Source organism: Arvicanthis niloticus, chromosome 13 (genome assembly GCF_011762505.2).
Source record: "Arvicanthis niloticus isolate mArvNil1 chromosome 13, mArvNil1.pat.X, whole genome shotgun sequence".
NCBI lineage: Eukaryota > Metazoa > Chordata > Mammalia > Rodentia > Muridae > Arvicanthis > Arvicanthis niloticus.
The window spans coordinates 54,129,600-54,151,386 of NC_047670.1; the positions used below are offsets into that span (position 1 = coordinate 54,129,600).

Genomic DNA, 21,787 nt, shown 5'->3' on the forward strand with positions numbered 1-21,787 from the left:
GTGACAAGTGTGGTGGAAGAAACAAAGGGAGACAGGGACAGGGACACCGGTCAGGCTGCTGAAAAATCCAGGGCGAAAACATTCAGGACAGACAATGGAGAGTCAACTAGTCAACCATGTAGGAGGTACAACTGTCAAGGTTGATGACAGTTGAGGAGGAAGAGGAAAGAGGTACCCAGGTTTCTAGCTTGAGCCCTGGTGTAGCAGTAGGGACAACTAAAGGGACAGATTCAAAGGAAGGTGATGAGCTAGGTTGAGACACATTTGACTACAGGATCTACACGGGGATGGTGGGCATCCTCGGGGAAATGGCCTGCCACACCTGCCATTACTTAGTTCTTGCACTTGACTCCGGAACTTATGTCTCATCTGGTTTGAAGAGAGAGTGAACCAAAAAGGTTGAGTACCTTGATCTAGACCACAGAGCTCAGGTTTGTCTGATTTGGCTTCATGCAGTCATACAAGTGGCAAGATGGAGCCGATTGATTCCGGGTGGGATGAACTAGCATATGCAAAGACCGTGGTCTCCCTGAGCCCAACCCAGCAGGGCTGCCTAACCCTGGCTAAATGAGGGTTCTGGCGCAGACCCTCTCGCCAGCCCCTCCTGCTGCCTTGGGCTGGCAGGGACAGCATCATCTATCAACTTCGAGGCGTGGACCTGGGGAAAAACTACCAATTAAGCACCCCAGCTTTCCTGTTAATGAACATCACCTGTGAGCTGCTGCTGTAAGATGGGAGGCCGGGCTGACAGCTGGCTAAAGAGGCTGAGACTGATTATGGAGACATCTGCTTGGCAACCAGCTAAGTGGCTTGTTGTGGGGGTGAGGCTGGGATGGGAAGGATGGCACCAGGACAGGGGAAATGGGGTACACCGAGGCTCCCTCAGCATCCGTGGCTCTGGATGGCTGTGAAGCTGGGTCAGGCAGGCACTGGCCTCAGCCACTGGACCAACTCAAAGAAGCAGCATAGCACACAGGAAAGGAGTGGGTTTCAAACTCTGCTGAATCCCAGCTGCTGTACTCAAGTGGGGAGGCTTCTGGGTAGAACTGGGCTGTTTGAGCTGGGCCCCCACTCCCAAGACACTGTCGTGTGGTCCTGGCCTGAAGCACCTCCTAGGGGCCCTCCCTTTGTAGCCTACCCCTCACCCTTTGGGGGATATCCTCCCCAAAGATCAGCCAGAGTACCTAGGCTCCTGATCCCATGAGCTCTGACCATCGTCTCAGTACCAGGTACATGTCTTACCCACCATCCACACTGTACTGTAAGTTCTGGCAAGAAAGAAGAGAGTCTTCTGCTTCTGAGAACACTGACCTGTCACATAACTGGCATTCACTCCGTGTGCTCATCCTAGCAAGCACATCCCAGGGGCACTGCAGACACTGGGCTTTTGGAAGCCAGCCAGGGGAGAATGCTAGGCTAGAGTCTGACGCTTGGCTTATTTACACAAGTCACCTTCTAAGCCTCAGTGTCCCCGAGTCTATAGGAGAGATAGTATACACATAACGTGACAACTCAGACTCTAAAGCTATCCAGAACACATGTTGGCACATAGTAGGCACTCACCACATACCACCACCCTCGGTGAGGAAACGGATTGTGAAGAGGCTCTGATTTCAGGCATGGTAGAAACAAGACTGAGGTGGATCTAGCTGCCTGGGTGGGGGACCCTGGCAAACCTGTTCTCGTGTGGGTGGCAGCAGGAGCAGGCCCACCTCAAACCTGGGAACATGTGTGGTGTGAGTAAGTGCTCAGTAAGGACTGTTCAGCTTAGGAAGGAGTCAGGCCCAGGTGAAGTTCTCCTTCAGGCCCTGCACACTGCACTCTCTCCCCATCACGGGCTTTCAGGCAGCCGGCTTCAGAAGCAAGCCCAGAGGACTCCCTTCAGCTGTGTTCTTTTCTGCCCCCTGGCCAGTCCAGCGCCCAGGGCCCACTTCTGTTTTCTGACTCACTCAAGTGTCTGAGACAAGTCTATTTGGCTGGCTCTTCAGTCTGATTCAGGGTTATAGGAAATATTCTGGCTGGAAATGGGAACAAGGCAAATTGCCTGGCCTCCTGACCAGTGTTGATTAACCCAGAAGCCAACTTCCTGCGTCAAGCCCTCCTTCACAGTCTGCATGGCCACAGAGGGAGTTAGCCTCAGACGCTGTGCTAGGACCAACGGTGCTCTTGGGGCCTAGCCCGAGGTAACAGGGATGCAGGGCCTCCTTGTTCCTGGAGGCCCAGGCTTCAGGAATTGATTGGTCCTTGTATCTTAGAAATTCTGGGTTACCTTGGGACAATTTTGAAGTCCCAGCACACCCTGCTTTTTGTATTCAAAGCAGCAGCCTGGGGCAAGGTGTCCTTGGCATGCCAAAGGCAGCCCAGAGGACCCTGGCAGCTCTTTGTGCTTCTGCTTCTGGGCACCAAAGCTGGAATTCCCTCTCAATGTGGTGGATTTTTCCTCAGGATACCAGTGCACATGTCACACACGCCTTCCTCCGTTCTGAGGTTCATGTCCCTTCCCTAACAGCCAGAGGGCTGATAACCACCTCTAGGGTGAGGAGCCCAGTGATGCAGTGCCGGAGGGGCCGGTTCCTTCCAGCCTCGACTCTTTTCTGCCTTGGTCTCCAGCCTGCCCTGATAATGCCCCAGTGGAGTTCCAAGATGAAGAAAGATCAAGTGAGCCCCTGGGCCCCAAGAAGTGAGGGTCATCTGGAGAGCTGGTCACTCAGGCAGAAGAGAAAGTCTGCATCATGTAACTAGCCCCTTGCTCTTCTTGTCACTCAGCAGGGACAGCAGCCACCCTTGAGGCTGCTGCCCCCCCCCCAACCCTACCAACATAGGAGATTTTGGCTTTTCCTCCCCACAGGGAGCTGGGGGTAGATATTACACCCAGTTTCTCCTCCAGGTCTGGGGAGTGGCTGGGTTTCAGTTCAGTACCAAGCTGGGATTTGAAGAGAGGCTCTTCTGCCAGTAGCCAGGGATTCCAGCTTGGAGAGAGAGGGAGAAAGTGGGGCAAGGACATGGACTGGGAGCCTAGAAGCCAGTGTCCAGATCCCTGTCTGGAGGTGGGGACCTGCTAGGTGAGGATCTGTGCCCCCCTGACCCTACACATACACCCCAGGTGTGTCTCCTTCGGGACAGGGTAGGCCAGACGGCTTCAGCAGACCAGAGACCTCTGCAATGAATCTCGGCCCCTCTACTTTCTCAGTTCCTGTTGCCACTAAAGGAAGCCACCACAATAAACAAATAAAAAGTGAACCAAAAACCAACATCCAGCTTAACCAATAGATTTCTTTTCACGATTCTGGAGGCCAGAAAGGAAAACATGTCTGGCTGGGCTCTAGTGCAGTTGTCAGCAGAGCCAGTCCCTGCTGGAGGTTCTGAGGGACCAGTGGCTGTCCTGGCAGCTCCTGGCTTCTTTCTTGACATAGTCATCTCACATCCACAGGGTGCCAGTCACCTCCTACCTCCTCCCCCAGGGCTCCCTGGGGTGATACTCAGCTCACCTAAGTGATCCAGGATCCTCTTTCTCTAGTTATGCATCTGTACAGTCTCTTGTCGAAATACCTAAGGCCCAGAGGATCCTGGAATAAGGACCCATGACTCAGTATCGACCACTGACAACTAGGCTGTAAAACGGATCCCGTTCCTAGTGTTTCAGTGACTGGGAGGGAGGAGCTGCAGATCTTTCTTTGGGCTCTAAGCTTGAGCAATGTCCCTCTTCTGCTCAGAGACACCTCGCAGTGCAGTGTTTCCTTCAAAGTCAGGAGCAGGACTGAACTGAGGTGCTGGTGGAAGGGGCAGGGCAAGCTTGGAGATCTGTAGCAGCCGGGAAGCCTCAGAGTGCCCACCCCAAGACAGATGACGGTAAGAGAAGTCCATGGCTGGGAAGAACTAGAGGGCCTCTGAGGCATGCTGCAGGCACAGGGCCGCCACAGGAGGAGTGGTGTCTGCTAGGAAGGCATGTGTGGGCCTAGAAGGTAGCTACAGAGGCTGGCATTACGCAGCAGGAGCAGGGACTGTGGTCCTGGTCCTGACCCAGAGATGATGCAGACTGTCAGTTCCGCCCTCGGCATCCAAGGGCAAGGTGCCCCCGGGCGGTCCCTGGAGAGAGTTCCGAGGGCAGCGGCAAAACAAGGAGCAGCCTTCCTTGCTACCTCTTCTCCATACTCTGCATCTGCAGACTGAGGGAGGTGAAGCTGGCCAAGAGGTCCGTCACTTCGTCCACCTGCAGGGAGATAGCCAGGCTGATCCGGGGGCCTCACACTGGGCACGGAACACAGGCATTGCCTCTCTTCAGGGCATACAACTGCTTCCTCCTCGTGGTGTTTCAGTGAGCAGGATGGGGGTTGGAGACTTTCGTGTTGTGCTCAGCAGAGTCCGTGACCAGTGAAGGGCCCTGACACCAACTTTTCTCTCTGACTATGGGTTCATCGTGGAGATTGCATGGTCTGGTACTGCCCCCAGAGCAGGGACACGAGCAGACACCAGCCACTTCAGCTTCAAAGACATAGGCAGAAGCTGGGAGGGCCATGGTGGTGGCAATACCCTAGGTCCTGTCTTTTTGAATACATGGATCTGGCTGCATTGGAGCAGGGCTGGACTGGCTGAGGCTCTTGCCTGGTCCTGTGGCTGTAGCTCACCTGTTCTTTGGTACTTGTCATCTGGAGGCGGGTGCAGAGGTCATCCAGCCGTTCTCGCTGTTCGTGTCGCCCCAGGCGCTCCAGGTACTCCCGAAGCATGTGGATGATCTGGAAGGAGATGGGGAGCTACAGGTTAGGGGGCAGACACAGGCAGTTGTCACTACTGTCAGAACTGTTAGGAATTGGTTCTAATGCTTTGTCTGAATCCGGCTCCCAAAAGCCATGCTTCCAGACCTGAGGGTCCCTGCCCCCAGCTGCCTTTGATCGATAATAAAGAATTGTCTTATGCCAATGGCTAGGCAGTGACTTTTAGATTTCGTGGGCAAAGGACTGACCCAGAGACAGGAAAGGAGGGGGAGAATCACCATAACCTGGAGGGAGAAGGATTAGATTTAAGAGCTGCAGAAGAAAATTCAATCCAGCAACGTAGGTGGAGCAAATTGAGGAGGTGTTAGGAGGGGAGGATTAGAAATGCCCAGCCATTGAGCTAGTCAAGGCATATCAAAATTAGCTGGTGTGTGTGGGTGTGTGGGTGTGTGTGTGTGTGCAGTGCATGAGCGGCCCTCTGGGAGCCAAAGTGGTTTAACTAATTCACCACTACACAGACAGAGCAGGGATGCTGAGGGTCAGTGAGGTCAGGAGCCATAAGGCAGAGGCAGGCTGTCGGGTAAGCATGGGACCCATCCGAGGAATCCTCACCTGTTTCACCTCTAGCCGGACGGCCTCCAGGCACTGGGAATGACCCTCCTGTAGGATGTTCAGTTTCGACTTGGCCAGGTGCAGGGGCGTGCGGCCAGCTCTGTCTAGGGCATCTACACGGGCCCCTGTGGGAACAGGCAGAGGAGCCATGCTGGGGATGAGATGGAGAAAAGGGCGGGGACGGGGAAGGGGCCACATACCTCCTCGAAGCAATGTTGTGATGACAGGAACATGGTTGGTGCAGGCCGCTGTGAGAGGAGAGAGAATTAAGGACCTAAGGACCACAACTGTGGGGACCAAGTGAAGAAAAGCTTTGTCTCTGAGTGTGGCTATGCCATGTTACCTCCTGAGACAGTGTCACCAGGGCAGTATGCCCTACTGAGTAGGACACAGATCAAGTTCAGTTTTCTCCCTGTGCAGCTGGGGAAACTGAGGCATGGAGCTAGGACTCACTATAATTGATGGGGTGTGTCAACAGCAAGGCTGGGGCAGCCAAAGGCCTCACAACCCACTTTCTAGCAGAGCTGTCTGCAGCCAGTCCAGGGTGCACGACAGCCCTGCCAAGTGCACAGCCTACTGGGAATGGATGATCCATGGGACAGAGGCTGTGGGGAGTGCATACCTGTGGTGCAGGCCCTGCCAGGGTGCTAGGAGGCTTTACATGCTACAAGTCTAGCTTGTGGTGGCTTCTGAGGACTTACCCAGGTGCAATGGCGTGTTGCCCAGACCATCCTGTTGGTTAGGGTCGGCCCCATGGTCCAGGAGCAGCTGCACTGAAGACAGAAGAACCCACAATATACTGTTAGAGGTACCCACCAACTAAACCTCCCCGGAAGCCAGCAGAGGTTTGCTTGGAGTGTGGAGGGAAGTGGAAATGTCTGGTTTCTTCCTTGTCCTGTCACTAGTGTCACCCTAGCCATACATGGCCTTGGATTACCCCCCACTACTCAGGGACAGACCTCATCTTATTACATCACTTCTAACTACAGGACCACCCATAACAAAATACCAGGCTCAAGACCTTCATGTCCCCTTTTATTTGGGGCTCAGAGTAGTTGCTTTGTCAACCTGTATCTGTAGGAACATACGTGGTCTAATAACTTTAGATGCTCCTAAATCGGAGGGTGAGATCAGGGTGTTCAGTGGTAACATGGACATCAGAGGTCAGGTCAGGGGCCACAAGCTGAGCCAACAGTCTCATTGCTGGCTGTGCCTTTCTGTCTTCAAACAATCCAGATGTGGCTCCCCTTGTTGTTGCATTAAATAACTTATTTGATCTATAGGGTGCAGGACCTCAAGGGTCAGGAACCAAGGACTCTAGGAGGGTCTCTTGGCCTCTCGGTCCTATCTGACTGAGAAGTCTCCTGAAGGTATTTCTTCTTCCCCTGCAGCAATGAGCTACCCTGAGAGCTAGGCATGGACAATGCTGCCCTCCATGACCAATCTCCCCTCTTTGGCAGCCCTAGGCTACCTCATGGTGCCAGGGCTTGCCAATCACCAGCTAGAGTCACCTTGGCTGAGGCACTGTACAGGGAGGCCAGGCTAAGCCTCACAAAAGAACAAAGCTAATTTCAGAGGGACTGGTCACAGATAAAATGTGAACAGTAGCACTGTCACGGGTCTAGAAGGAAATGGGAGCTATTTTTGTGGGACAGGAAAAGATTTGTAAAGAGTCACACACAGAAAAAAAAACCCACTAACTGCAGGAAAGGAGCAGCATGGAGCCGGAGCTGGGCCTGGTGGCTCTGGTCTGTGATTCTAGCTATTCAGGTGGCTGAGGCTAGACGGTTTCAAGTTCAAGGCTAGCCCGCACAACTTACTAAGACCCTTTCTTAAAATAAAAAGTAAAGCTGGGTGGTGGTGGCACATGGCTTTAATCTCATCACTCAGGAGGCAGAGGGAGGAAGATCTCTAAGTTCAAGGCCAGCCTGGTCTAGAGTGAGTTCCAGAACAGCCAGGTACACAGAGAAACCCTGTCTTGAAAAACCAGACCAAACCAAACAAAAACAAAAATAAAAGAGGGCTAGTGTGGTTTGAATATGCTTGGCCCAGGTGGTGGCACTATTAGGGGGTGTGGCCTTGTTGGAGAAAGTGTGTCACTGTGGGATGGGCTTTAAGACCCTTCTCCTAACCACCCATGAGACAGTCTTCTATTTGCTTTCAGGACAGGATGTAGAACTCTTAGCTTCTCCAGCACCATGCCTGCCTGCATGCTGCCAAGTTTCTTGCCTTGATGATAATGGACTGAACCTCTGAACCTGTAAACCAGCCCCAATTAAATGTCCTTTATAAGAGTTGCCTTGGTCATGGTGTCTGTTCACAGCAATGAAAACCCTAACTAAGACAGCCAGGGATGTAGCTTAGTGGTAGAGCACTTGCTAAAATGAGTGAAGCCTCTGGGTTCAATCTCCAGGACCACAAAAGAAAGAAACAGTTGGTCCAGGTTTGTGTATTCCTAGCGCTCTGGAGGCGGAGCCAAGAGGATCAGTCTATGGTTGTCTCAGCAACACAGCAAGTCTGAGGCCAGTCTGGACTACATGTGACCACAGTTTAAACACACACACACTCACTCTGTATTCATTTAGCAAGGCCCTCTGTTTATTAAAGGAGTACACACTAAGCCTGCCATGGTGGGACGCATCTGTAACCCCAGCACTTGAGGCAGCTTTCCTTATTCCAGACTCTGAGGCATGCACACAGCAATCCCTCTCCACTGCTTAGAAACTGCTGTTGCCTTTGACCAGCTCCTGGTGCCCCCCAGGACTCACCAATCTGGTCATTGCCATTGCAGGATGCAAAATGGAGGGCTGTGCGGCCTTTGTCATCAGCTGCACAGGGATCCGCGCCATCTTCCAGCAGCTGCTGCACTGACAACCAAGATGAGGGAGGGAGGGAGAAGGGTGACAGAGCAGGCATGTTAGCTATGCTGCAGTCCCTAGGGATGGACGATGCTCAAGGGGCCCTCCAGATGAGCCATCCATAGTTCATAGGAAAGTTGGTCCCTCTTGGATGCTGGCCCTCCAGAGACGTCTAGCCCCGTGAGGAACTCTCTTATTGTAATGGCTATGGATTCTGTATTTGAGCTATGTTTCTAGGGTTCTCTATCTCCATGGTAGGACCTGAAGAGACACACTAATTCTGGTATAGGTGGTGGCTCCATCCCTTTGTTTCTGCTTGGATACATATGCATTCCAGTTGGACACAGCTGCCCAAGCTACTGGCTGGTACTTACTTGGTTCTCAAGAAGTAGCAGCACTTTGAAGGGGAGAGAGCACAAGCCCCAGGGACATACAAAATCCCAGGTTAAGCTAAGCAAGAAGGAGCTACACAGCCATCAGTGTGAGGTGATGGCAGGAGCTGGGCTGGGAACAGGCAAGAAGGCCTGGACTTGCAAATCAGTCTCCAGAAGATAGGCAGCAGCGCTGCTGTGATGGGGTAATGGATGTGGCACTCCATCCCTGACAGCGGCGCTGCTGTGATGGGGTAATGGATGTGGCACTCCATCCCTGATAGCGCGAGGCCCTGGAAAGGGGAGACATTATGCACTAATGACCGTGTCCACGCAAGTGGGGAAAATTGCTGCCAGTCATTCTTGAGTCAGTGACATTACGGGCTCTTTTCCCCAGGAGCCCATCAAAGATCTGTATCCTTGCAACCAGAGGAAGAACTGCTTCCTGTCCACACGGCTCTCCCAAGCTGAGTCAGCCCCTTCTTTCTCTCCCACACCTCTCCCCGGTTCATCCTGTTCCTCAGCAAGAGGCTGTGGTCCTCACTGTACAGTATACTCAGAGTTCTGACCAGGCATCAGCCTCACAGTAGCCCAGGGAGGTGTCATATTCACTTCACAGACTAGGACACTTTGCCAGTGAGACAGCATAAGGTTCAGAGGCCACACTGACCCAGGAGACAAGAAGCAAAGCATATCACTGCTGTGTTTTGTGTTTGGTCTGGATTTTGAACGGGTTGTTACTTTATTTTACAGGCTTAGAGCTTTGGTCTGTGCCTGCTCAGCTAGTGTTGATGACTGGCTGGCTGGGTGTGGTGGCACGTTCCTGTAACCATAGCACCCTAGAGACAGAGGCAGGAGAATCACAAGCTCAAGGCTAAACTGAAATCCACTAGCCTGAACCCTATTTTCTTGCCATGTACTAGAGACAGTTAAAAAAAAAAAAGAGGAGGGGGGGTTAGGTACCCTTGGTGGACAGACTCAGCGGGTAAAGGTACTTGTCACCAAGACTACTGAGCTGAGTTCAATCGCACACGGTAGAGGGAGGGACTGAGTATCCACAGTTGTCCTCTGACATCCACAAGCACACCATGACGCTTGCTCCCCCACATAAGAAACATTTAAAAATGCCTTTAAAAAACAAAAAAATTTTCTAAGGTGATGCTCAAACATCCTAAACTATTACCTTTCACGGCAAACAGATCAGGCTGAGAAGTGGACAGACCTCCAGGGCCTGGACCTGCTGACAACTGCTGTGGTAAGGGAACCATCTGGAAGCAGGCTCCCATAACCATAGGCCTGTATCGGCACTGACAGCTCATTATATGTCCATGGTGTGTGCACGTGCATGTGCCTACGGTGTGCATGTAGAGACCAGAGGAGGACATAAGGAATCATGTGTCACTTGCCATCTCTTTTATAGCATAGGGTCTCTCTCATTGCACCTGCAGCTTCCTGTTCCAGTTCAGAGCTGCCATCAAGCTCCTAGGATCCACCTGTCTCCAACCCCCTAAGGCTGGGGTGACAGGGACAGGGAGTCATAACTGACAGCTTTTACATGGGTCCCAGGGATTTGAACTCAGGTCTATTGCTTTGACAGCAAGTGTTCTTACCCACTGAGCCATTCCCCAGGCCATCTATTATTTTTATCTCCCTCCCTACCCTAGGCAGTTTGAGAGTTTGTTGTGTAGACCCAACTGGCCTGAATTTGTGTCCAACTACCTCTGTCTCCCCAGGGCTGGGATTGAGGGCATACTCCACCACACTGAGGTATGAATGCAGGAAATAATCTGTGGACTAAAAGATCTGAAATTAGGAGCCAAAAGAGAGTTCCCTCCTTAGGTGCTTAGGTCTAAACAGTCTATGACAGAAGTCTGACAGTCCAGCAGCCACAGTAAACTAGCACCCCATTTCCCCTGACACATGGGAAGTACCGTCAGTGGGGAAAGTCCTTATTTATTATTATTATTGTTATTATTATTATTATTATTATTGTTATTATTATTATTATTAGCAGCAGTAGTAGTATTTGTCCTAGAGTAGTCCTTGTACCTCTGATGCTCTACCTCAGTTAGGGAATGTGTGCCAGCATCAACAGAAAGCCAGTCTCAGTGTCCTGAAGGGAGCCCCACCCATGCTTGTCAGATGCCCTGTTAATAACAGGTCTAAAACTGCACTCAGGAGGCAGGCGGATCTCTGGGTTTGAGGCCAGCCTGGTCTACAGAGTGAGCTCCAGGACAGCCAGGGCTACACAAATAGACCTTATCTCGGGGAAACAAAACAACACAAAACATGTCTAAGGAGCAGCTACTGAGCAGCCGGGGTTGCCACCTGTCAGTCCAGGTGGAATGGTCACTCCCGGGAGCCACAAGTTCCAAAATGGGCATTTGCTCTTTGCTGAGGCCTATGCTGAGTCCCAGGGGAGACAGGTAGCGGTGGGGGGAACAGGGACAGACAGAAAGACAGACAGACATGGTTGCTAGGATCAGGAAGCACTATGACACCAGGAAAACTACAGGTAATAGAGGAGCATGGTGAGGGAGTCCCTTGCTTCCATTTTGCACACTGACCTCACAGTCAAGGAGTAAATACAGTGAGCCTGCTGGGAGCTGGCAGACGGCCCAGGGACCGAATGCTTGGCTTTTTCCTTCCCCATCCACCCACAGGTCCACCTGGGCACACTCACCTGTTTCTACATCGTTGGCATTGGCCGAGTCCCTCAGCCTCTTCAGAGCTATAAAGAGAGAAGTGACAGTTAAAAAAAGAAGAAGAACAAAACAAAACAGAAGGTGCACACTCCCTAGCCTTTCCTCATGTCTCACCTTTAGACAGAGCAGCACTGAAGCAAAGGCGTCAGGATAGAACGCACTGGCCTGGCAACAAGGAGAAACTGGGTGGGGCCGCAGTTGGAGAGGCCACGCTCTGTAGCAAACCTGACTTCTTGAGCCAGATTTAATTTCTGCCACCTGTGGTGGCTGGCGACCTCGAGCAAGCCAGTCACTTATCCCGGGCCTCAGCCTGTTATCTCTAAAACAAGGCTGAATTGTCCTGCCAGCTCTAAGCTGTTACAACGAAAATTGAGATTCATTTTTTTAAGATAAAGAATGAGACGGTTTATTTAGTCCTTTGTGAGCTAATCATATTCAACCTCTTATTATCCGACTCCTAAATGACTTTACCAAACTTGGTAATTCCTAAACAGAAGCTTTCCCCCTTTCAAAGGCATCACCTCTATTTCAGAACCAACAGGAAGTAATACCTTAGTTAGAGAATGGTCCAAAAGGTTGAAAACTAGATATAACAATTGCATACGTCCGTATACCACTGTTTTGTCTTGTTTGAAATTCTCTTTTAATTTTTGTAACACCAGTATACCAGGTCAAACGCTGTTAGGTGTAAGAAGAGACCTTAAAACTTTCCCTTCTTAATTCTTCCACATCCCATTTTTCTTCTCACCCATAAACTGTAGAAAACAATATAAAAGACAAGCAAGGCGGTCTGGCTGACCTGGGTTGGAATGCTGGCACACCCGGCCTTTTTCTATGTGTCTTGGACTCAACATGACTAAACGGTAATCACTGGAATTGTCAGTCAGTGATATGTAAGGTTTAGGGAGGCTGGGATGGCTCAGTGGGAAAAGGTGTTTGCTACAAAGCCTTACCTCCTGAGTGGATCGCCAGGACTCACACTGTGGACCTGGAACTTGATACTTAGACTAGGCTAGCCTTGAACTCACAGAAATCTCCCTGTCTCTGCCTCCTGAGTGCTGGAATTACTCGTGTGCATTACCACACCTGGCTGTTTTCCTTGCTTACAGTAAATTCTGTACAAGTCACTTCTCATGGGTCACATGTATGTATCTCTTGAAAGGATGATAAAAATGTGTATCAAACAAGTGTTTGGCCCCTCGAAAAAGTAGAATATATGCTCAGAACCTTGCCTAACTTTTAACACCCTAGTAAGGCTGGTACTGTACCCATTCTACAAACAGAAAACAGAGGCCACAAGTGACTATAGGCTGTCCACGGGCCAAGTGTGGAGCAGTCTGATTCCGATCTCTGCATTCACACAAGTTGGTACAGCGTGCCCAGTGGCTCTGGGCTCCCTTCTCTACTAATAAAGGTATTCTCCATTGTCCCACATTATTGTCTAATAACCACCCTCGGGAGTGTAAAGTTTGTATTCAGAGATGAACAAGTGGATGAAGACACGGCCCTGCGCAGCTAGAAGTACTGCGATCACTCACAAGTAACCCCAGGGTCCCTGGCTGAGCTCACCGTGCACCTCCTTGCCCGTGGGCCCGAGACGACGGTGGGGCCTGGCGGCACGCCTCAGTCGCCCGGCGGGAATCTTGCAACGCAGTTCGTCGCGAGGCTCGACGTCCTGTTGCCACAGGACCTGGAGGTAGCGCAGCGGGGACTGGGCCCTGCCCACCGCCCGGCCCGAGAGGCCTGCGCCGCTGCCCAGGGCAGCGCCGAGGTCCGCAAAGGAGAACAGGCCTCCGACCTCCGCCAGCGGCTCCGGCGCCACCGCGCACTCGCCGTCTGAGCTCGAGCGGCCCGATCGCGACTCGTCTTCCGCGCCCCCGCCGGTGGCTGCCATGGCAACGGCTAGGCGCGGGCCTGGCAGCTCCAGCCTCGTTCCGAACCGACCAACGGACCCGCTTCCCTCCAGAAGCCTCGCTGTCAGCGAACGGGCGGGCGGGGCCTGCAACCACGGCAACAGAGTGCGGACGGGTCGGACCGCGCCGGAGCGTCGGACCAATCAGAGTTCGCACAGCCTGCACAGCACAGCCAATCAGGTAAGGAAGACAGATTACAAGAAGAACACTGGTTTTTGGTAATGTGACTGGCGGGCAAATAAGCCAATCACAAATTAGAGTTGCTTTTGCACTACGCGATGTTGCTACCGGAGCCAATAAAATAGCTGAGTTCAGACACCCCCCCCCCTTCCTTTTCTTCCTGTGGTAGCTCCGGAAAGACGACTGGCAAATGCTTTAGCAAATCAAGGTAAGATGGTCTCCAGCCAATCGGGAAGGAAAGTGAAAAAACCGAACTACTCTCCTGTCGGTGTGTTTTGACTCAATGAACTAAAAAAAAAAAAAAAAAAATCCAAGCACACTATGATTCGGAGATATCATTACGAAGTAGACGATAATATCTTCTAACGTAATAGATTTTGCTTCGTCGAGTTCTCTTTCCCTTCTCGGGAATCACTGCTTTAACAAAAAAAAAAAAAAAAAAAAAAAAAAAAAACTATATTCTATGCTGGGGCAGTGGTGGCGCACGCCTTTAATCCCAGCACTTGGGAGGCAAAGGCAGGCGGATTTCTGAGTTCGAGACCAGCCTGGTCTACAGAGTGAGTTCCAGGACACAGAGGAAACCCTGTCTCAGAAACAAACAAATATAACCATATTCTATGTAATCTTACAAGAGTAACCCTGCATGCCTTGAAAGTCCTACGATCACTGGCCTGAACTTGACTTGCAATCACACATCGCCCCCCTCACCCCCTCCACAAGTCATTTACATTCTATCAGTTAATAAATTAAATAGGAAACACTTGAGACCTGCACTACCTTGTACTAATTCAAGGACTTGGGTTCTAGTCTTGTTCTACCTACCCCAAGTTTGTGATTTGAGGGCAGCTTCTTGGAAAGGGTTTGGTTTCTCCAATGTAGCCTGTACTGTACTGTACTGAACATATTGTGTCCAGGCTGTCCTCATACTCAGAGGTCCACCTGCCTCTGCCTTCTGAGTGTTAGATGGATGGATGGATTGACATTTCTTTCCTTCCCCCACCCCCTTTTTTTCCTTTTGGTTTTCTGAAACAGGGTTTCTAAGTGCAGCCTGGCTGAGCCAGAACTTGCTCTGTGGACCAGGCTGTCCTCCAACTTACAGAGATCCAACTGCCTCTGCTTTCCTAAAAAATATTTTTAATTGAAATATTAAAAAAAAATTTCATATAATAGATTTTGATTGTTTTTCTCTTCTCCCAACTTCTCCAAGACCCTCCACACCTCCTTACCCACCCGCCTTCATGCCCTTCCTTCTCTTATTAAAAACAAAACAACCAAAACACACACATACAACTACAACAGCAACAAATCCACAAAAATTGGCAAAGGACCAATGATACAAAAATTGCCCAAACAAAACAACACAATATAAACAAAAGTTTTCAAAAACAAGGTTGTATTCATTTTCTGTTTGTCAACCACTCCTGGGTTTGGAGACCACACAGAAGTATATTTTATATACCCCTGAGATGTCATTGAAGAAAACTGTCTTTGCAATTGGGTATCGATTAGGAATTGATAGGTGTAGCCTGTGTCCACTTCCACTTCTCATCACTGAGACCCTGTCTGGCCCACAGTCTCTGTGAGTTTATTTGTGTCTCAGTCTTGTTGGGTTTGGAGAACAATGTTTCCTTAGAGCCATCCATTGCCTCTGGTTCTTTTGGTTTTGCTTTTCTAGACAGGGAACTCACTCTGTAGACCAGGTAGGCCTCAACCTCAGAGATCTGCCTCCTAAGTGCCACCACTGCCCAGCTTCTATTGCATTTCTTCAGGGCCAAGTGCTGTAGGGTTGCTGGGTTCTGGTGGAGGCACATTGTCTTGCCTGTTCATATTTTGTGTTTTTATGCTGTGGGCTAAGCGTCTGGAATTATACTTTGTGATGTTACTTAATGTTTGCCTTTTGTTATTTGGTCTTTTTCTTTTGTGGAGGGGCATTGTGGTTTTTGGTGGTGGTTGCCCTCTCTGGATCCTAGGCAAGTGTGGTAGCTATAGGGTCCCAAATTCTGCATGTCAGTGTGTGGTAGAAAGGAAAGGAGCTGGCTAGAAAACAAACAAACAAACAAACAAACAAACACCGCTGAGAGGTGCTATGGAAAGAGTGAGACGTTGGCTATTTAAGGCGCATTCCTGCAGTGGGCAGAGATTCACTTCCCATACTTGTAGACTTTGTAAACCCTAAGGAATGCAAGTGGCCGTGCTTCTGCTGGCCTGGCTTCTGCCTGAAGAACTCTAGCTGCTGAGGCCCCTAGACTTCCCTAATGGCAGATAGGCTGTTTTCTAAGGATGGTTAATGGGCTTCCCAGCCCCTCAAGGCAGGAGAGTGGCCCGGCCCAGCCCTACAGGAAAATAAAATCCCATCAGTCCCTGAGTTTGTCCCAAGACCAGGCTATGTAATCTCTCTAATCCCAGGCCACACTCAGGGAGCCACCCTCGTAAGTTTTCCCTCACCTGCTAATTTGAGTAGGAATGGCCCCCACACACCATAGCCTCCACAGTGTGTTTAAATTCTTGGCCCATAGGGAGTGGCACTGTTAGGGGGTGTGGCCTTGTTGAAGGAAGTGTGTCACTATGGGGTGGGCTTTGAGGTCTTTTATGTTCAAACTATGCTAGTATGGTACCCAGCCTCCTGCTGCTGCCTGGTGACCAAGGTGTAGAACTATGCATGCATACTACCATGCTTCCCACCATGCTGATAATGGACTAAACTGAAATTGTAAGCCCCTTCTAATTAAATGTTTTTTTTTTCTAAGAGTTGTCATGGTCATGGTGTCTCTTCACAGCAATAAAACCCTAAGACTCTTCCCAATATATCTTTTGTGTGAGGTCTGGTGTATGGTTTGACATTGTTGTGTGAGTTTGACATTGCTGTATTCTTTGGCTCCTGACTGCTGCTATCCCTTTCCTATCTGAACTGTAACATTTACACTAGTGGGTCTCAGGTTACATCAAGAGTAGGAAGTCCCCAGCACTTGGGAGGCAGAGGCAGGTGGATTTCTGAGTTCGAGGCCAGCCTGGTCTACAGAGTGAGTTCCAGGACAGCCAGGGCTACATAGAGAAACCCTGTCTCAACTTCCCCCTCCCCCCCCCCCCCCCAAAAAAAGAGTAGGAAGTCCCAGGGAATGGGAGTGTGGTGAGAAGAAGGGCTTCTACAAGTAGGCTGAAGAAAAACAAAATGTAAGTCTGGAGAGAGATGAAAGGGCTACTGGGACAAATGGAGTCCCTGAAGAACAGATCTGGGTGGGAGCAGAGGCTCCTGCAAGCAGGCTGCTACAGGGCTAAGAATAACTATGAACACATCTTAATGAGGGACAGGTGTAAGCCCCTAGAGGCACATGAGAGACCAGCCCTCCCCTGAGGACCTCTCTCTCTCAGAGTTTTATTGCTATGAAGAGACACCATGACAAAGGCAACTCTTTTTTTTTTTTTTTTTTTTTTTTTTTTTTTTTTTTTTTTTGGTTTTTCGAGACAGGGTTTCTCTGTGTAGTCCTGGCTGTCCTGGAACTCACTCTGTAGACCAGGCTGGCCTCAAACTCAGAAATCCGCCTGCCTCTGCCTCCCAAGTGCTGGGACTAAAGGGGTGCGCCACCAGTGCCCGGCGACAAAGGCATCTCTTATACAGGAAAATATTTAATTGGACCCGGCTTACAGGTTCAGAGGTTCAGTTCATTATCATCATGATACAAAACATATAGCAGTGTGTTCCCGTAGAAGGAACTGAGAGTTCTAGAGGAGACTATGTACCACACTGAGTGTAGCTTGAGCACAGGAGACCTCAAAGCCCACTCCCTCAGTGACACACTTCCTCCAACAAGACCACACCTCCTAATAATAGTGCCACTTTCTGTGGGTCAAGCATTCAAATACACTAGTCTATGGGGGCCACACAACTTCCACCTGCCAGGTTCTACTCACAGAACCCTTTATTTGCTCTAATGGCTGGACCCACCCCCAACTCTGCAGAGCAAAAAGCCTAAACTCAGGACATGCAACCCCATCAATCTGTGAGCTAAACTCAAGCTCTGGCCTTGAAATCCTACCAATCACCACCCTGGCTATCTCCACCTGGAAAGGCTCTGTTGCCCCAAGCAATCTTATATAAACTCTGTTGTTCTGTTCTCTACTGCTGCTTTCCTGAGCAGAGGCAACCATCCTCCTGGGGTTTTACCTCCTCATAAATCTCCTGTGTGAGGTTTGTAGTGCAGTATGACTTTGTAGTGCTCCTTAGCTCTGAACTGCCAGGATGCCTTTCCCTCAGAGCTGTTACACAACAGGAAGGGCAGTGAGAAGCTTTTTCCTGAGTCCCAGCCCAGTGTGGCTCCTGGGAGGTCCTTGGTAGAAAATGTTCTTAGGAATCCAAGGTTGGCACAAAGGACTGGAGAGGGATTAAAAAGGGAAGGCTGCCAGGGTCAGTGGGAAGTAGCTAAGCTGCATCCCTAAACCTAAGTCTTTTTTTTTTTTTTAAAGTAAGTCTTAGAGTTTGAGAAAGATGACTCAGCAGTTATGAACTAGGTCCAGAAGACCTAGGTGTGAGGCCCAGAACCCATGAGGCAGCTCACAACAGTCTATAACTGGAGTCCCAGAGAATCTAATGCTCTTTTCTGGTTTAAGAGGGCACCAGGCAAGCTTGTGGTGCATAGACATACACTAAGGCAAGACACCTGTGCACATTAAATAAATAAATATTAATTAAAAAGCAGGGGCTGGAGAGATAGCTTGGTGGTTAAGAGCAGTGACTGTTCCTCCAGAGGTCCTGAGTTCAATTCCCAGCAACTACATGGTGGCTCACAATCATCTGTAGTGACATCTGATGTCTTCTCGTGTCGAAGAGGAAAAAAGTGTACTCACATACAAAAAATAAATAAATCTTAAAAAGAAAGAAATGGAAGGAAGGGAGAAAGAAAGAAAGAAAGAAAGAAAGAATAAGCAGATCTCTCTCTGGGCTGGAGAGATGGCTTAGAAGAATGCTATTCTACCAGTCTCAGAGCATCTGATGCCCTCTTCTGACCTCCAAGGGCACTGGATGCACGTGGTACACAAACACAGGCAAAACACCCAGAGAGATAAAATAAAATGGATAAATCTACAAATTTCAAGCGAAGTAAAAAAACAAAACAAAAAATACCCAGACAAGTAAGTAGATTATTTATTTGTGGCCATAAATAATACAGTCTTTTAAGACTATGGTGAAAGAGAAAGACACAATTTAAGATGCAATAAGAAGGGCTGGAGAGTTGGCTTAGCAGTTAAGAGCACTGACTGCTCTCTGCCAGAGGTCCTGAGTTCAATTCCCATCAACTACATGGTGGCTCACAACCATCTGTAATGGGGTCCGATGCACTCTTCCAGTGTGTGTCTGAGACAGCAGTAGTATATTCATATAAAAAATAAAGTAATTTAAAAAGATTCAATAAGAAGACATCCTGCTCCTTCATTGGCCTCAGTTTAGGTTTTGCTTGATGAAGCCTATACCAGAGGATCCACAATGATGCTTCTAGCTCTGACTGGTTAAGTCAAGTGCAGGCTGGGGTAGGAAAGGCTTCAGAGATGTGATTGGGGGATCAACAAACCTCATGGCTGTGGAGGAAAAGGGAGCTGTAGTGAGAATTTTGGTTTCTTTACAAACCCAGTTATGTGAATATGTTTTTGTTTAATCCCAGATTAAACAAAAGATCCAATTATGGGATCTGGGGCTGTTTCAGATCAGATCGTCTGCAGGAGAGAACTGTGATTTACCTTGTGCTCTGGCAGGGGTGTGACTTTGCCAGCTGCAGGTGGTTTCTGTTTCTGCTGCTGTTAGCTGGTTGCTGGTTACTGTTTGGAGATCTCCTGATAATGGAGAACAAACTTGCCTCACTGGACACCCCTAATCAGCAGGAAGTAGTCTAGCAATATTGTTTCGACCTTCCCATTTAATCTTCTTTCTCTCCTATCTAGTGTTGTTGGGGGGGGGTTGGAAGGGATGAGGTTGAAGTAGAAAAGGTAACCCATAAAGTAGCCAAAAGTTTGGTTACAGGAAGCTTCAAATACATCCATCTGAAAAGCCACGACAGGCTGGGATATGACTAATCACCCAAGCAGAGAATTTCCTACCTCAAACCCCAGGCAACAGATCAAGAGAAAAAGGCAGCACCTTAGCTAATAGATCCTCTATTGCAGGAGCACAGGGCTGCTCTGTTCTTTTGCCTTTGAAGTCCTGCTTTTCCAATTTGCAAAGGAGCCTTGTAAAATCAAATGCCCTGTGATGAAAGATTTCATGGTCTGTAAGGGCTTTCATCTGCTCACCAGCATTGCCTTTCTGAGCTGAGTATGTGTTGTTCAGCAACAGACCTAGTCTCCACTCAGATGCAATTGTACAAATATGGGTTTAAATGGATCCCAGAGAGAGAAAGTAGCTATTACAGTATAGATGGGGGCCAGGATAAAAATGATGGCGACAAGATGGTGAGATCTTAGCTTATAGGACTGTTTTTGAAAGTAGAACCTGCAAGATTTTCAGATGCATTGAATATGGCGTATGAGAGAGGGAGAGAAGGGAGGGATTGCGATGCGGGTTTTGAGATGAGTGACTGTGGAGAGCAATGTCCTGTGCTCACAGGTAAGCACGGGCGAAACCAGGAATGTTAAGCACACAGCCTTCTCTCTTCAAGAGGTGTGCATACCTGTTTTCCACACAGAAGGCTGGGAATGGATATGATTCATAACCTGGTAACCTTTGCGCTCTGTAAGGCCAGGCTTCATTGCAATTCTCCAGATTCTCCCTCCCCAGATCTTTAGCTTTAGCTTTGTGTTTCTGTCAATAGAACCCATCCTTAGGGGAGATGTTACATGTACCTTATAGCCTGGTGACCTCTATACTGCCTTGGTCAGAGACCACCCCACATCCTAGGCTTTTAAACTATAGAACCCATCCTCATGTTAGAGGTCACATCTTTGCAAAGAGATTAGATTCTGATCTAATGATGCTAGGCTTTATTATCCACATGGGATTGAGAGACCTGTTAACAGGAAAATTCTCTTCCAAAATTGTATCATACTTTAATGTCTATAATTAATTCACTGGTGTCAGACTGTAGGAGTTTGAACGAGCACCAGCTAACTGAGGTGTGTTGACGCTGATGTCCTTTCCTGACTCTCACCTTCCTCTTTCCTGCTGGCAGTAGCATTTGCAGGGACCCGTACAAGCAATCAAAAAACTAAAGCCGTCCTTAATTGAGAAGGGGAAATTGCAGTTGACATGGGGTTGAATCTGAAAGTCAGAGGTCAGTTTGGAATTGTTGTTATTTAGTCGGGCTGTTCTGGAACTTACTCTGTAGACCAGGCTGGCCTGAACTCAGAAAGCCACCCCATCTGTCTCTGGGCATTACTAGGACTAAAGGCGTGAGTCATTTTGACTGATGCTAAGGATCAACCCCACAGCCTTACACCTGCTCTGAAGCCCTTCCCCCTGAGCTACAGCCCTAGCCCTGTGCATGCTAATTTTGAGGTGCCTTTTAGATACCCAATTTCATAACCCATGATCCAGCTTCAATAGTGTGGTCTGGGATGAATATAGAAATGGAAGGTTTATGGCATATAGGTAGTCCTTACGCCTACTGGACAAGGTCAGCTACTAGGGAGTTAAGATAGACAGGTAGGCAGAAAAGGGAATTAGGGATTAAACCACGGAATTTGTGACTGGAAAGAAAAGAAGCAAGCCAGCACAAAGGGAAATGAGAAAGAGTAGCCAACAAGGAGGGACCTTTCAGGGCTTTAATGATTCTCTTTGGTTGGGTACTTCTCTAAGGTGTATGCTCTTGGGTGCTAGAAAGATGGCTCAGTGATTAAGCATTGGCTTACAGACAATTCCACAAGGTCTCTCCCAGGAACCTAGGAGACAGGAACTTAGCAACAGTTGACATCATCAGGTGCTAGCCAGGTGTGGCAACTTATAAGAAGACTGTTCACTACCCCACACTCTCTCCCCTCCTTCACTCTTTCTCCTCTCTCTGTTTCCATGTGTTCCTGGACAGCCTCTCTTTCTCTTCTTCTCTTCCTCTCTTTCTGTCCTTCTCCCCCATCTCTGCCTCTACCCCTTTCCAGGTCCCTGATCTCTCCTCCCTTTTCCCCATAATAAATTGGTCTGTCCTATGGTGTGATTCCTCAGGCATGGGCCCACCAAGTGTCCTCATCACTGCTGCATTATGCCACAATTATACCGAGTTATAAAACATAACATTAAGAATACTTGGTACTCTTGCTGGGTTTCGTTTAGGGACCCTGAGACTGAGGTGCATATTTTACATAGCAAAGTAGACTTGGCCTCCGGGTTCTCAAAGCATCCCTCAGTCCCTGCCTGGAATACCCTGCCCTTAGCCCAGAGAAGCTTCCCTATATAACCCAGACATTTTGTTCTCTCTCTCTTCCTCCCTCTCTTCTCCCCCTCTCTCCTCTTCTCTCTCC

The 21,787-nt window shown here is 49.3% G+C and overlaps 2 protein-coding genes across 4 annotated transcripts in view; one reads left to right on the plus strand and one right to left on the minus strand.

Annotated features, from left to right (window-relative positions):
- Nucleotides 1-3,253: 3,253 nt before the first annotated feature.
- Ankrd54 (ankyrin repeat domain 54) lies at nucleotides 3,254-13,152 on the minus strand. Of its 2 annotated transcripts, XM_034516232.2 has the most exons (8): nucleotides 12,828-13,152; nucleotides 11,237-11,284; nucleotides 8,093-8,191; nucleotides 6,026-6,097; nucleotides 5,525-5,572; nucleotides 5,325-5,449; nucleotides 4,626-4,733; nucleotides 3,254-4,210 (listed from the first exon to the last, which is right to left on the minus strand). In XM_034516232.2, the coding sequence occupies exons 1-8, from the start codon at nucleotides 13,150-13,152 to the stop codon at nucleotides 4,136-4,138; spliced, it is 900 nt and encodes a 299-aa protein (XP_034372123.1). In that variant the 3' UTR covers nucleotides 3,254-4,135. The 2 variants fall into 2 exon arrangements, with proteins under 2 accessions (XP_034372123.1, XP_076767727.1); XM_076911612.1 differs by lacking the exon at nucleotides 8,093-8,191.
- Nucleotides 13,151-21,787, plus strand: part of Eif3l (eukaryotic translation initiation factor 3 subunit L) — a 31,181-nt gene continuing 22,544 nt past the window's right edge. The window contains exon 1 of one of the 2 annotated variants that reach the window (XM_076911610.1): nucleotides 13,151-13,351. In XM_076911610.1, the coding sequence (XP_076767725.1) occupies nucleotides 13,151-13,351 (201 nt within the window). Of the gene's footprint in view, nucleotides 13,352-13,501; nucleotides 13,560-21,787 lie in introns of those variants that run through there. The other variant, XM_034516234.2, reaches the window with a different exon arrangement.